At 43.6% G+C, this 16,513-nt stretch overlaps 1 protein-coding gene across 1 annotated transcript in view; it reads left to right on the top strand.

Annotated features, from left to right (window-relative positions):
• The window catches only part of LOC126334968 (sialin), a 375,208-nt gene that overhangs the window by 332,358 nt on the left and 26,337 nt on the right, over positions 1–16,513 (top strand). Inside the window, exon 9 of the mRNA XM_049997753.1 lies at positions 14,322–14,454. Coding sequence (XP_049853710.1) covers positions 14,322–14,454 — 133 coding nt within the window. The remainder of the gene's footprint in view (positions 1–14,321; positions 14,455–16,513) is intronic.

The raw sequence follows: 16,513 nt of genomic DNA on the forward strand, positions 1-16,513 counted from the left end.
AAGTCGAAACAAGGCCATGGGACTAGATGACATTCCGTTAGAACTATTGACAGCTTTATGAGAGCCAAGCATGACAAAACTCTTCCACCTGATATGCAAAATGTATGGGATAGGCGAAATACCCTCAGACTTCAAGAAGAATATAATAATTCAAATTCTAAAGAAAGCAGGTGTGAATATTACCGAACTATTAGTTAACAAGTCATGGTTGCAAAATACTAACACGAATTCTTTACAGAAGAATGGAAAAACTGATAGAAGCCGAGGTCGCGGCAGATCAGTTTGGATTCCGGAGAAATGTGGGAGCACGCGTGGCAATGCTAGCCCTACGACTTCTCACAGAAGGTTAGGGAAAGGCAAACCTAATTTTGTAGCATTTGTAGACTTAAAGAAAAGTTCAGACTATGCTGAATGGAATACGCTCTTTGAAATTCTGAGGATATCAGGGGTAAAATACAAGGAGCGAACGGCTATTTACAATTTTTACTGTAACAATACGGCAGTCATAAGAATCGAACCAAAGAAACTAGTACACCTGCCTATATCGTATAGAGCGGCCATGAGCACTTAGAAGTGCCGCAGCAGGGCGCGGCATGGACTCGACTAATGTCTGATGTAGTGCTGGAGGGAACTGACACCATGAATCCTGCAGGGCTGGCCATAAATCTGTAAGAGTACAAGGATGTGGAGATCTCTTATGAAGAGCACGTTGCAAGGCATCCCAGATATGCTCAACAATGTTCACGTCTGGGGAGTTTGGTGACTAGCGGGAGTGTTTAAACTCAGAAGAGTGTTCCTGGAGCCACCCTGTAGCAATTCTGGACGTGTGGGATGTTGCATTGTCCAGCTGGAATTGCCGAACTCCTTCGGAATGCACAATTGACATGAAGGGATACAGGTGATCAGACAGGATGCCTACGTACGTGTCATCTGTCATAGTCGTATTTAGACGTCTCACGGGTCCCATATCACTCGAACTGCACACACTCCACACCATTACAGAGCCTCCTCCAGCTTGAACAGTTCCCTGCTGACATGCAGGGTCCATGGATTCATGAGGTTATCACCATACCCGTACATGTGTATTCGCTCGATAGAATGTGAAACGAGACTCGTCCGATCAAGCAACATGTTTCTAGTCAATGTCAGTGTTGACGGCCCCATGTGAGGCGTAAAGCTATATTTAGCAATCATCAAGGGTACACGAGTGGACCTTTGACTCCGAAAGCCCATATCGATTATGTTTCTTTGAATGGTTCGCACGCTGACACTTGTTGTTGGCCCACTTTTGAAATCTGCAGTAATTTGCGGAAGGGTTTCACTTCTGTCACTTCAAACGATTCTCTTCAGTCGTCATTCCGAGCGACTGCTACGGTCGCAGGTTCGAATCCTGCCTCGGGCATGGATGTGTGTGACGTCCTTAGGTTAGTTAGGTTTAAGTAGTTCTAAGTTCTGGGGGACTGATGACCACAGATGTTAAGTCCCATAGTGCTCAGAGCCATTTGAACCATTTTTGAACAAGAAAACCTTAGGCAACACTTTTCCAGAGGCTGTGATGGCATATTGCGCCGTTTACGAATGTGTTAGTATCTTTGCCCAACATAATGATGCAGCAGACGTAAAATCCTTGATGGCCGTATACTGAAGTATTCTCGTTGTTACATTCTCGTTACGACAACGAGATTCGACAGATCGGTCGTATGTCCACTTATTTATCGCCTGGTATTTCTCGTATTTTGTCCCTCCTTTAACGATATCACTTTCCCACAATTTCAGGGCCTTCTTCCTTTTCAGGGCTGTTGTTGCTCTGTTCTTTTGCAGTGTTTGTAAGTTCCAATTTGGATAATTCCTGGCTAGCGCCACAGCCTTTACTTTTTCTTCAAGGGGTATAATGCCTTAGTTCAATAGTTTATTAATCGGTTCGTAATAGTCATGGGAACAGATGGAGCACATATACCCAGTGACGTGGAGATTTCCAAAGTGTTAAAACCATTTTGCGATTCACTAGTCGGGTTATCTTCCACTGAATCACCCTCTGCTTCGTCTTCGTGGTATAGTACTTCAGTATCAACAAGTCATTTCGTGCGCCAGCTCCAAAAATCGCTCGACGATAGTCGCCCCTATCAATCTGGAACGCCGAGAAACAGAACTGCCTGCTTCCGGTAGTGCACTGATAATGCATCTGTCTCGTAACACTTTTACAAACCAAAACATACCGTCGGTAGCCTCCCGCTTGCCATCGTCTGTGACAGGCTCGCAACTATGGTTCAAATTGCTCTGAGCACTATGGGACTAAACTCGCAACTATGTATTACAGCGCTAGTCGAAGGGTGTACACCCTCCATTATTCAGATTATGCACCTGAAAGATATGAAACAACAAACAATAACTAGTTACTACAGCATTAACAGTCGAGTTAATTACTACAAACTACATACAGTACTCGTCATATGTTACTTACGGAAGAACACTGTATTCATTCACAAAACGTATTTCATTCGGCGCATTAACGATGGAAAAATCACTACATGTATCCGCGACGTTCGCGGCAGCCTAATGACGGAAAACAACTCTTTCCGAATGACTTCAATAAGGCTCGTGCTGGACACCTTCACTCTTCCAGGTTCACAACTATGATATGACGAAGAAGCAACCGGGGCAACATAACTCTCCCCGCGTGCATTCTGTCCCGTGCCTCGCTGTAAACAAGCTTCGCGCGGTTGTCTATCTGTGATCCCTCGTGAGGAATTCGCAGCACTCTTACTCGGAGTTGTTTTCTTGTGGCAAGGCTTAAAAGTTTACTACTTTACTATCTCACGGCTTTTGGGAAATTAGTTTGCCTACCTTATTATTAACATTCCTTATTGATTTACTTACCTTATTAACCCTCCTAACCCTATCAATTGATATATGGAAAAATACAAACGAAAAGAACAATATCCGCTAGGTTTCTTCGAGATTCGAACCCGGGTTCTCCGATTCCCAGCCAGTTACCTTGGCCGTTGCGCTACCGGCGCTGTCGGCAAAAGGCGTTTACTATGTGGGTACAGAAGTGGCAGTTGTAAAAGCTTCTTTCCTCGATTTGTGGAGAAGTTTGCGTCTATCGATCCCGCCAATTTTGAGTCGATTGCTGGTCATAAACTTTAGGGCTGATTTTCTCAAAATTGCGAGGCTATTGACCCAAAATATCTTAGTGTCCTTCGTTTTAGGTTGTACACAAACGACTTGCCAAATTTGAGCCGAAACGGTTGGCCGTGTCTGAGGCCTTCTCGTTGTTTGCCGTTTTATTCACAAATGTGTCAATATCGTATCCTGCCGCCCCAGCCCCCTTCCGCATCATCACCTCACAAGAGGGTTGAATAAGCATGAGTGCCCTTTCTTGCTTCGGATCACGTTCAAATTTCGTTCTACGGTTTTGAATCATCATTAGCGGTTCCGCCCTGTATATCAACTCAAAAATGAAGTTACACTATACTCCAAAGGGTGCAGTCATTTTCAGTGGGTTGCAGGCCCACGATGTCCTTAGAGAATGGTTGTATCATCCACAGTGTGTCAGCAACGTCGCGGCTTATCGAGAGTGTCGTCTGTTGATTATCGCTCTCGGACTGTTGTTTTCGACCGCAAAATGTGTGGGAATCAACGACCCAAATGAAGGAGTGATTTCATTGACGAGCTTTATGCCACCTCCTGAGAACTTTTCGTGTCGGTTCCTATCGGCGATGTGTCTAAAATGTTTACCTCGGCCACCCATAAGAAAACGTCGTCATTTTAACACTAGATGTCGCGTTTCTGACCTCCATCGCAGAGGCGCCGAAAGAGGAAGTGAAGTATGAATAAGAGACGGTGTGATGACCTTCCAATCATGTGAGACGTCCACGATGGCTTTGTGCAGAATTTGGGTGAAATTTGGAGCCAATATGACCTCATTAACCCACTTTACAAGTCGCAGGAATTTCTGAGGTCTGGCTTTTTTTTTTTTTTTTTTGCATGTGTCAACATCTTGTTGTTGGTACCGTCGCTGCGCCCGAGGTTGACGTTGCAGGGCGCCACGCTTTTGCTCCATCACAGAAGAAGGTTGTTGGCACCTTTGGGCTAAATTTCAAACTTCTGCGTCTGACAATCACGGGGCTTCGAAAAAGTGATCCTTTATTTTTGCTGTGCATTGTAGTTTCACAGTACAAATACACAGGATTTTACTCACCATAAAACTCTGTAGCTGGAGAACTGACAACAGCCTCAAAGTAGCTTTAATATGTTATACAGCACTTACATACACTCTTTGATCAAAAGTATACGGGCATCCCCAAAAACATCCTTTTTTTTTCATATTAGGTGCATTGTGCTCCCACCTGCTGCCAGATACTCCATATCAGCGACTGTGTTCGGCGCAGTTTGTATATGGAGGTCACATTTTTAGAAAGCTGTTGCGAAATGTGCTAAGGCATAGAGATGATCAAAGCTTGGTCCTAAAAGCAGCAGCTCACCTTCGCCGTATATATATATATATATATATATATATATATATATATATATATATATATATATATATATAATGTTGAAGGATGGGATTTAAAATGGTACTTGCACATAAATCTCTGGGGATGGCAGATATCACACTGAGCTGCTTTGCTAGATGTAAATCATCTGCGAGATCGTTCAAATGCATACAGTTTTATTCTGTGGCGTCGTTAAAAGATGTGACCCAACACGCTACTTCGTTATTTAAATACTTCACAGCGACCCGACTGACGGTAACGGGGATTAAAACCACGGACCTATAGAATCTAAGACTTTTCCTGCTAAGCAAACTGACCTGTCGACACACGCGCTCTATCTGAGGAGAAACCTGTTCCGTTTAGTCAGGACCTCGCGTGGCATCTTAATATGCGGAAGAAACAGGTTACAGATACACGGTATGCGGGCCCATGACCGCCCTGCTGGTGCAAGCACTTACCTACCTACATCTGAAAGCACAGTTTGTAACATTACTATTCTATATTACTTTCACAGAGGAAGAAAATGGAACAAAATAAAAATGTCTACGCTTTATCTATACAAGGGACGAAAAAAGTGTCCGTTCGACAATGGTCCAGTCCAGAATCGGTATGCTACGCGGGCAAAATCGCTGTGAACATTGAGGCAGTCGTCCCACCGAAGCACCAGTCCGAAGATACCCGTTTGGTGAAACCCCGTATCCCGTTGCGTGGAGTCCGTAACTGTCTGTTGCACATCCTCCTCCGAAGAGAATCGTCGACCCTTCAAGGCCTTTTGTAAGGGACCAAATGGTAGAGATCAGGACTAGAGAGCGGTTGCTCGAGTGTCTCTCGCTTGCGTTGGCGTAACTGCGTTACGAGATACGCAATACAGGGGCGTGCGTTATCGTGAAGCAGCAGCACCCCTTGTCGCAGTTTTCTCGGATGGTTCTCACTAACATTATGCCGTCCGGCGATCCCACATCGGTGCCGTCTACATAGTACCGCTCAGAGGCCGGCGACTCCACAGTGGTGTCGTCTACATAGTATCGCGCAGTGCCCGGCGACAGCACGTTAGTATCATTTGCATTCTGTTAGTGTTTTGCTTAGGTAACAATAAGTTACACACGTCAACAAGTGTTTTGTTTTTATAAGTACTTGTGTCCTTTCATCATGGCGGACGAAAGAGACAATAGGATTATTTACGATGAATGCGCGGACGTGCTGTCTGACGTTCCGGACAACTTGGCCGATTGGGAAGAAGACATTGGATATCAAAATAATGAAAGTGAAGCAGAATCGTAGGAAGATAGTGAAATACGTCTAAGAAGGATTCGGCGAATGCTACGGTTGCCAACTGATTCGGATGAATCAGATGAAGAAGACAGTGCACAGCGGTTAGACTTTGATTTACCGAGGACCAATAATAAATTTGAAGGATCCGCGGGTCCAAACAGAATTCCCAAAGATACACAGAGTGTCGAGGATATCGTACAACTATATGTTGGGAACGATCCATTTGAATATATTAGCAACGAAACTAAAAAGTACTACAGTCAAAATTGCAATAGAAGGAAACTGGATTTAAAAAATGCCACATTTGTCGACGTTACGGGACCCGAACTTAGAAAATGGTTTGGGCTTGCTATCCTTATGGGAATTGTAAGAAAAGCAAGGATCAATGATTACTGGTCAACGAATCCGTTGATAGACACACCGATATTTCGCAAAACAATGTCCCGCAACCGATGCAGACAAATATTATTATTTTTACATTTTTCCGATAACAACAATAAACTGGATAATGCCGACCGGCTTGTCAAAGTGCAATTCGTAATTGAGTATTTTTCCAAAAAACCTTAAAGAAACGTTTAATCTAAGTCAAAACATCAAAACTGATGAAGGAATGATACCGTGCCGTGGACGGTTAAATTTTAAAGTTTACAATCCGTCGAAAATTACGAAATACGGCATACTCATTCGGATGCTGTGTGATTCGAGTACGGGATACATTTCCTCATTCAAGATACATTCCGGCGCTGGACAGCCTTTAACAAAAACAGCGATGGAACTATTGGCCCCTTCCGATGGAATGAGCCAAGTAATCCGACTTAGCGGTGCCGGCGTCAAGCGAGTAAATTTGTACGAGACGTGCGGATGACAAAGTGCACGCCATAATTTCCCCAGCGATGCTCAGTGCCGTTCCCCAGATTCCTTGAAAGCAGAAGGCAATAGGCCCCGCTAATCAAAGAACCAGCTAAGCATCATCTTTCCAGCAGATGGCTTTGGGACGAGGAGACGACGAGTAGCACTACTGCGAGCACCGTCGACGCCTTGGACTGCTGTTCCTAGTCATGCCATCAGCTTTCGTCGCTCTCAACGAACATCTGACCTTAAACAATGAAATTCATCAAGTGTTGCAAGCAAAGAGTCAACACGTTTGCTTTTTGTTAGGGCTTCAAACCAGTGGCATCCACTGGCTGCAGGCCTTACGGCAGCCCAACTCTTGTTGGATAATGAGTTGCACGCTGCTGAAGTTGATGTCGAGATATTCGCTAGAGCACGAATGGTTATGTGCCGGTCTGCCCTAATCGCATCATGAACCGCCGGCTTGTTATCCGTAATGGGTGAGACTGGCCTCCCAGACTGACCGGCGTCTTGTGCCGAATCGCAACCAGCACGGAACTTGCCGCACCATTCCACAACGCCCGCATCACGTGGTCGTGCGGTAGCGTTCTCGCTTCCCACGCCCGGGTTCCCGGGTTCGTTTCCCGGCGGGGTCAGGGATTTTCTTTGCCTCGTGATGGCTGGGTGTTGTGTGATGTCCTTAGGTTAGTTAGGTTTAAGTAGTTCTAAGTTCTAGGGGACTGATGACCATGGATGTTAAGTCCCATAGTGCTCAGAGCCATTTTTGAACCATTCCACAACGGTGCTTTTCGACAGATATGCTATCTGACACACACATTCTTCACTCTCCGATGGATGTCTACCAGTTCTTCGGCAGCCAAGAAAAGAACACGCTGGTTCTGTTCGAACGCATTTGGTAATAACGTCACCATAGTTTACCTTTCTTCATTTACCGCAAGCACGTCGGAAACGCACAAATGCCATAATAATCCCTTGCCTGCATGTCAGTGCTTATATACCCTCCTCAGAGTCTTGCTATGGTACATATACGCTGCAGCAACACCCTCAAAAGGAGACTTATTGATCACCCTTTATACTTTTATATCTTCAACTTTACAACTGCACATCATTCCTTGGCAGGTAACACAGACCTGCTTACAGCGGGATTCTATAATTTACGTAATATTTCCCAATCTTTGTAAAGTAAACCAACCAACTCACTGGATATCTGTGCTATACTTTCATGCACACCAATAACAAATCAACATACCTTTTCTCTGCGTCTTGTTAACGTGATGATCCATTTCGACGGAAAACTCTCTGGGACTGTGTAAGAATAGTATACGCAATGTTCTGTTTTAAAAAATACGTGTTTCCTAGCTTAATTCTTCCAGTAATTGTCGTAATGATTGCTTGACTGTACAAGGTCGATGTTTACCATTGAAGTTCTTATCAGACAAGATCAAACTGCCCGGGTGGCCCCATGTATTGTCAAAACACCAAACGTTTTGAATAGATCCCTTCAAGTTGTTCTAGAATTAATACCTACTAACATTCTTATCCCCCCATGAACCATGGACCTTGCCGTTGGTGGGGAGGCTTGCGTGCCTCAGCGATACAGATGGCCGTACCGTAGGTGCAACCACAACGGAGGGGTATCTGTTCAGAGGCCAGACAAACATGTGGTTCCTGAAGAGGGGCAGCAGCCTTTTCAGTAGTTGCAGGGGCAACAATCTGGATGATTGACTGATCTGGCCTTGCAACATTAACCAAAACGGCCTTGCTGTGCTGGTACTGCGAAGGGCTGAAAGCAAGGGGAAACTACAGCCGTAATTTTTCCCGAGGACATGCAGCTTCACTGTATGATTAAATGATGATGGCGTCCTCTGGGGTAAAATATTCCGGAGGTAAAATAGTCCCCCATTCGGATATCCGGGCAGGGACTACTCAGGAGGACGTCGTCATCAGGAGAAAGAAAACTGGCGTTCTACGGATCGGAGCGTGGAATGTCAGATCCCTTAATCGGGCAGGTAGGTTAGAAAATTTATAAAGGGAAATGGATAGGATAAAGTTAGAAATAGTGGGAATTAGTGAAGTTCGGTGGCAGGAGGAACAAGACTTTTGGTCAGGTGAATACAGGGTTATAAATACAAAATCAAATAGGGGTAATGCAGGAGTACGTTTAATAATGAATAAAAAAAATAGGAGTGCGGGTAAGCTACTACAAACAGCATAGTAAAAGCATTACTGTGGCCAAGATAGACACAAAGCCCATGCCTACTACAGTAGTACAAGTTTATATGCCAACTAGCTCTCCAGATGATGAAGAAATTGATGAAATGTGTGATGAGATAAAAGAAATTATTCAGGTAGTGAAGGGAGACGAAAATTTAATAGTCATTGGTGACTGGAATTCGTCAGTAGGAAAAGGGAGAGAAGGAAATGTAGTAGGTGATTATGGATTGGGGCTAAGAAATGAAAGAGGAAGCTGTCTGGTAGAATTTTGCACAGAGCATAATATAATCATAGCTAACACTTGGTTCAAGAATCATAAAAGAAGGTTGTATACATGGAAGAATCCTGGAGATACTAAAAGGTATCAGATAGATTATATAATGGTAAGACAGAGATTTAGGAATCAGGTTTTAAATTGTAGGACATTTCCAGGGGCAGATGTGGACTCTGACCACAATCTATTGGTTTGACCTGTAGGTTAAAACTGAAGAAACTGCAAAAAGGTGGGAATTTAAGGACATGGGATCTGGATAAGCTGAAAGAACCAGAGGTTGTACAGAGTTTCAAGGAGAGAATAAGGGAACAATTGATAGGAATGGGGGAAAGAAACACAGTAGAAGAAGAATGGGTAGCTCTGAGGGATGAAGTAGTGAAGGCAGCAGAGGATAAAGTAGGTAAAAAGACGAGGGCTGTAAGAAATTCTTGGGTAACAGAAGAAATATTGAATTTAATTGATGAAAGGAGAAAATATAAAAATGCAGTAAATGAAGCAGGCAAAAAGGAATACAAACGTCTCAAAAATGAGATCGACAGGAAGTGCAAAATGGCTAAGCAGAGATGGCTAGAGGACAAATGTAAGGATGTAGAAGCTTATCTCACTAGGGGTAAGATAGATACTGCCTACAGGAAAATTAAAGAGACCTTTGGAGAGAAGAGAACCACGTGTATGAATATCAATTGCTCAGATGGGAACCTAGTTCTAAGCAAAGAAGGGAAGGCAGAAAGGTGGAAGGAGTATATAGAAGGTTTATACAAGGGCGATGTACTTGAGGACAATATTATGGAAATGGAAGAGGATGTAGATGAAGACGAAATGGGAGATACGATACTGCGTGAAGAGTTTGACAGAGCACTGAAAGACCTGAGTCGAAACAAGGCGCCCGGAGTAGACAACATTCCATTAGAACTACTGATGGCCTTGGGAGAGCCAGTCATGACAAAACTCTACCAGCTGGTAAGTAAGATGTATGAGACAGGCGAAATACCTTCAGACTTCAAGAAGAATATAATAATTCCAATCCCAATGAAAGCAGGTGCTGACAGATGTGAAAATTAATAAGTCATAGCTGCAAAATACTAACGCGAATTCTTTACAGACGAATGGAAAAACTGGTAGATGCGGACCTCGGGGAGGATCAGTTTGGATTCCGTAGAAATGTTGGAACACGTGAGGCAATACTGACCTTACGACTTATCTTAGAAGAAAGATTAAGAAAAGGCAAACCTACGTTTCTAGCATTTGTAGACTTAGAGAAAGCTTTTGACAATGTTGACTGGAATACTCTCTTTCAAATTCTGAAAATGGCAGGGGTAAAATACAGGGAGCGAAAGGCTATTTACAATTTGTACAGAAACCAGATGGCAGTTATTAGAGTCGAGGGACATGAAAGGGAAGCAGTGGTTGGGAGAGGAGTGAGACAGGGTTGTAGCCTCTCCCCGATGTTATGCAATCTGTATATTGAGCAAGCAGTAAAGGAAACAAAAGAAAAGTTTGGATTAGGTATTAAAATTCATGGAGAAGAAGTAAAAACTTTGAGGTTCGCCGATGACATTGTAATTCTGTCGGAGACAGCAAAGGACTTGGAAGAGCAGTTGAACGGAATGGACAGTGTCTTGAAAGGAGGATATAAGATGAACATCAACAAAAGCAAAACGAGGATAATGGAATGTAGTCAAATTAAATCGGGTGATGCTGAGGGAATTAGATTAGGAAATGAGACACTTAAAGTAGTAAAGGAGTTTTGCTATTTAGGAAGTAAAATAACTGATGATGGTCGAAGTAGAGAGGATATAAAATGTAGACCGGCAATGGCCAGGAAAGCGTTTCTGAAGAAGAGAAATTTGTTAACATCGAATATAGATTTATGTATCAGGAAGTTGTTTCTGAAAGTATTTGTTTGGAGTGTAGCGCTGTATGGAAGTGAAACATGGACGATAACTAGTTTGGACAAGAAGAGAATAGAAGCTTTCGAAATGTGGTGCTACAGAAGAATGCTGAAGATAAGGTAGATAGATCACGTAACTAATGAGGAGGTATTGAATAGGATTGGGGAGAAGAGAAGTTTGTGGCACAACTTGCCTAGAAGAAGGAATCGGTTAGTAGGACATGTTCTGAGGCATCAAGGGATCACAAATTTAGCATTGGAGGGCAGCGTGGAGGGTAAAATCGTAGAGGGAGACCAAGAGATGAATACACTAAGCAGATTCAGAAGGATGTAGGTTGCAGTAGGTACTGGGACATGAAGAAGCTTGCACAGGATAGAGTAGCATGGAGAGCTGCATCAAACCAGTCTCAGGACTGAAGACAACAACAACATTCTTATTGTAAGCTGAATTCCCAAAATTATTCCCTAACTAATTAGTGAGTGGAAATAAGCAGAATAAACTAGTTTATCGTTTTTAAACCACCTGTTGAAATAATCACACGTAAGGCAAATGTATCTCAACAAATGTGATTCATTAATTACAGGCAGTGGGTTTTCCAATTAAGACTATGATCCTTCTGTAATTCCCGGTAATTACTGGTGCTTCTATTTCATTGTTTGAAGAGACACGTTATAGGAAACACTCGCTCCAAAAATCAATCACAGTTTTGCATGTACAAAGCCTTGCTAGAATTCAAAGACAATCCGTTTGCTTTGAACCACCTATTGATGTTTCAAATACTTTTTTTGCATGGAGGTATAGTAAGGGGAGTTGTCAGGACATCACAAACTTGAAACCGACGTCCCTCTTACTAGATGCCTCAAACATTAGCTTCTGTTGGAAGTGGTTTGATCAAATATGATAGAATGTGCTATTGAGGGTGTCTGAAGTGTAATAACATTTCATTCGTAAGTGGACTCGTTCAAGCGATATTTTCTTTTGTATAAATGAATTTTGTTTGCACTGTTTACTTTCACTGTTGCGGTTTTGTTTCCATGATATGACTAGAGTTCCTATCAGTCCAACTGTAAATGGTCTTCGAGTGAACGCTATGAGCAGGAACGATTGCAAACTTATCAAACATTTCACAATACACTAACGGAAAAAAATGCAACAACACGAAATAATTAGTGCAGAATAATTAAATGTTGGAAATACATTTGTCTATGTAACATTTTTAAGTGATTCACGTTGCAATATCGCAGATTAACGTTAGCGCGAGAAAACACCACTGCAAATGTGAAATGCTGGTACATTAATAACCGGTGTAACCGCCAGAATGTTGAATGTTGAATGAAGCATGCGAACAAACATGTCTTGTATGATACAGGTGCCGGATGTCAGTTTGTGGAATGCAGTTCCAAGGCTATCGCACTTGGTTGGTCAGTACAGAGACGGTTAATGCTGTTTTTGGATGACGCTAGAGTTGCCGTTGGATGTGTCCCGTATGTGCTCGACTGGAGACGGATCTGGTGACCGTGCAGGCCAAGGCAATATGTCGACACTCGGTAGAGCATGTTGGATTACAACAGCGGTATGTGGGCGAGCGTTATCCTGTTGGAAAACACGTCCTGGAATACTGTTCACGAATGACAGCACAGAAGGTCAAATCATCAGACTGATGAGCAACCTGTAGTCAGGGTATGTTGGATAACCACAAGAGTGGTCCTGGAATCATACAGAATCGCACTCCAGACCGTTACTCCAGGTTACGTGTCTAGCACGCAGACATGTTGATTGCAGGCCCTCGACTGCTCCCTGCTAATAAACACACGGCCATCACTGGCACCGAGACAGAATCATTGTTCACCATAAATCACAATAGAACTTCGACTTACCCTTCAATCAGCTCTCATTGACAGCACTAAAGTCGCCAACAGCGGTGGCTGGGATCGACGGAATGCACTCTACAGTGTGTCTGGCTCGGAGCTGTCATTGAAGTAATCGATCTGTAACAGTTTGTTGTGTCACTGCTGTGCCAACTACTACTAGAACTGCCGGTGCAGACGTAGTACCATGCGCCACAGCCACACCGCCGAACACGGCGGTCTTCGCTCTCGGTAGTTCCACACATCCGTCCGGAGGCCTGACTCCTTGTGAGCGTACCTCCCCGTGACCACTGCTGCCAGCAATAATGTATAGCGGCTACATTCCTGCCATCTCATTCTGTAATATCGTGGAAGGAACATCCAACTTCTCATTTCACTATAACACTACCTCGTGCAAACTTAGTGAGCTGTTGATAACGATGTCTTCGTCACCTTAAACGCATTCTTGACTAAAATCAGTTCACTACATCTAGTCTCAAGGGTAACTAAGGCTCACAATCGTTGCGGTGCGTATTTATAGCAAAGCTGATTTGTACCCTCATAGTGGCGCTAAGAGCACGACCCGGAGGGTAGCGGAGGGTAGCGGAGAGCGCTAACGCGCTGCTTCCTGGACTCGGGTAGACGCGCTGGCACCGGATCGAATCTACCCAGCGGATTAACGACGAGAATCGGTGTGCCGGCCAGCCTGGATGTGGATTTTAGGCGGTTTTGCACATCCCGCTAGGTCCCCACGTTCCGCCTCAGGTACACAGCTCGCAGACATCTGAACACATTCACACTATTTCATGCATTCCACTAGACACAGACAGTTGGGGTACACTAATTCAGGGGGGGGGGGGGGGGTACAGGGTGGCGGCAGGAAGGGCTTCCGGCCTCCCGTTAAAAATTAACATGCCACATCCGATTAACTACGGCCGACCCTGCTTAAACGCGGGACAAGGCGCAAGCGATCGATCGATCGAGTGGCGCTAAGAGCACCACTCTTCTGTGACTAAGGCGAGATTTGAGTAGATGTTATCTTTCAGACGTGGAAACAGCCTACCAACTTTCGTTTATGTCGCACAACTCCTTGTTGGTGTTCAGATTTTTTTCCATTAGTGCATCCTTTCAGCATTTTCGGGAAGAGACCATAAACCAAACATCAGTTTCGTTAGTCCGTATCGAGGAAAATGCTAGATTACGAATGCTTCTTTTCTTGGTTATTCAGAAATCAAGAACATGAAGGAATCGTAAACAGTACTCTGTTAATATTTTGGGGCATCTAACATACCGGTGCCGGCTTCAAAGCAAAGTACATCATAAATCTGCAACGCCATTCCGCTTTATTATACCTCCACTGTCAGCTGCCTTTTTATCTCTTGACTCCCGTGCACCTCGTTACAGACTCCCTTAGAGAGCCTGTTGATCAGTGTGCATACAGGTGGGAAGGTACGTGAGCGCTCCTGTGTTTCAGAACGGGCTGCTGTCCAGCTTGCCGTACCTGGGCAAGTACCTGTTCGCCGTCGCCATGAGCGCGCTCGCGGACCATCTGCGCCAATCGGGCCGCCTCAGCACCACGGTGGCGCGCAAGCTCTTCACCACCATCGGTAAGTGCCTGGCGACAAGTCAAGTTAATCTGGGACTGTGCCTTCGTATTCTTTCGCGGTGTCATGCTTCAGTAAAATCTTCTCGGTTTACAAGTCACATCACTCGGAATGAAACACTCGAAACCGCCGGCCGGTGTGGCCGGGCGGTTCTAGGCCCTTCAGTCTGGAACCGCGTGACCACTACGGCCGCAGGTTCGAATTCTGCCTGGGGCATGGATGTGTGTGCTCTCCTTAGGTTAGTTAGGTTTAAGTAGTTCTAAGTTCTAGGGGACTGATGACCTCAGATGTTAAGTCCCACAGTGCTCAGAGCCATTTGAACCATTTTGAACCACTCGAAACCTGAAGTCATCACCAGGAGGTAGAATCGCAGGCTGTCGGAGCTGGTAAGGTTTTCTGATTATATACAGTGTGAACCATTTTAATCCATAGTGGAAAATAACTTGGGATAGAATTGAGATACGGCAAAATGTTCTAATAAAGTTGTAGGTAGCAAAGAAGGCCACGCATTGCTACTAATGGCCGTGACCTTGATTTGGAGGGTAAAGCGATTCTTTTTACGAGGAACCTTATATTTGGCTTAAGATTTGAAAAGAGTCCAAGATTTTACAAGTAAAATTAAAGATTATGGCAATACTAAATTAAGGTCAAATAAGCAAACATACGTATGTTTTTGGATAGGGTACGCCTTTAGCAAAACACAATTTTGTTTTTTAACCCATACGTGTTTCAATAAAGTTGCAGCATCTTCAGTGGGCTTTCATTTTTAATATTTTTACATCATAGTGCGATTTTTTCTGATGTGTTGTGTTTCTACAGTGACTGTTTTGTTCCACAGTTTGTCATCTGCAACCACTTATACATTTTCTTTCTATTGATCTTCATCACTGTTAAACACTGTATATTGAGTTTACCAGCTGGTAAACAGTGAAACAGTGACAGTGGCAACTCAGTATACAGTGTTTGACAGTGATGAAGATGAATAAAACGAAAACGTATAAGTGGTTGCAGATGACAAACTGTGGAACAAAACAGTCACTGTAGAAACACAACACATCAGGAAAACCACACCATGTGGTAAAAAGCTGAAAAATAAAAGCCCACTGAAGATGCTGCAACTGCATTGAAACACGTTTGGGTTAAAAAACAAAATTGTGTTTTGCTAAAGGCGGACCATTTCCAAAAACATATGTATTGTTAAAGCAAACACGAAAAAAAAGAACTTCAACCCCAAGATGATTAAGCAAACATATCTTTAGTTCTAGTAGGGATTAACTAGGAATAGAGGAGCGATACAGAAAAGCATAAAATTAGATACAAATTGAAAAGAGATTAGGGGTCACGTATCATTATCAAAAACTATGATCTTAAGGGAAAATGATCAAAGGTCATTCGAAGGTTGGGTTTTGTTTCATGGACCCCTGTTTGTGAAATCGGACTTGGAAAAGGCGAAGAGAGGTTTGAACTTTAAGTTTTAATTAATGTGTTTATTGGCAAGAATAAATACGTCAAAACATATAAATGTTATTGTTACATTTGCAAGACAAGGTAAACATAAATAAAGCGTAGACCATTGGTTTACAAGTCGTTGAGTGACTCCCTCTCTACTCATTCCTCAGGATGCTCCTTCCAATCTGTATCTAATGTTGTAAGTTGCTGTATCCCTCCTCTACTCAGAGTTAATTCCTTCTAGAACTAAAAACGTACACTGATGAGTCAAAACATTATGTCCGATGCCCACTGCGACATTGCATACCGCCTGGTGGCATTGTGTGTAAGTGACGCGGTAACTGAAGTATGTAAGCGGAGCAGACACGGACGGCGGATCACCATAGCGAAGATATTGGTTGCAAATGTGGAAATTCATTGACATAAGTGACTCTGAGAAAGGACAGATTATTATTACGCACAGCCTGTGTACGGGTAACTCCAAAGCGGCGAAGGTGGTCGAATGGTCACGTGCTACTGTCGTGAGCATCTACGGAAAGAGGTAGAAGGATAGTGAAACTACCAACAGACGCTAAATGGTTGGACATCCACGACTCTTCACAGAACGTGTGGT

This window comes from Schistocerca gregaria, chromosome 2 (assembly GCF_023897955.1).
Source record: "Schistocerca gregaria isolate iqSchGreg1 chromosome 2, iqSchGreg1.2, whole genome shotgun sequence".
NCBI classification, from domain to species: Eukaryota; Metazoa; Arthropoda; class Insecta; order Orthoptera; family Acrididae; genus Schistocerca; species Schistocerca gregaria.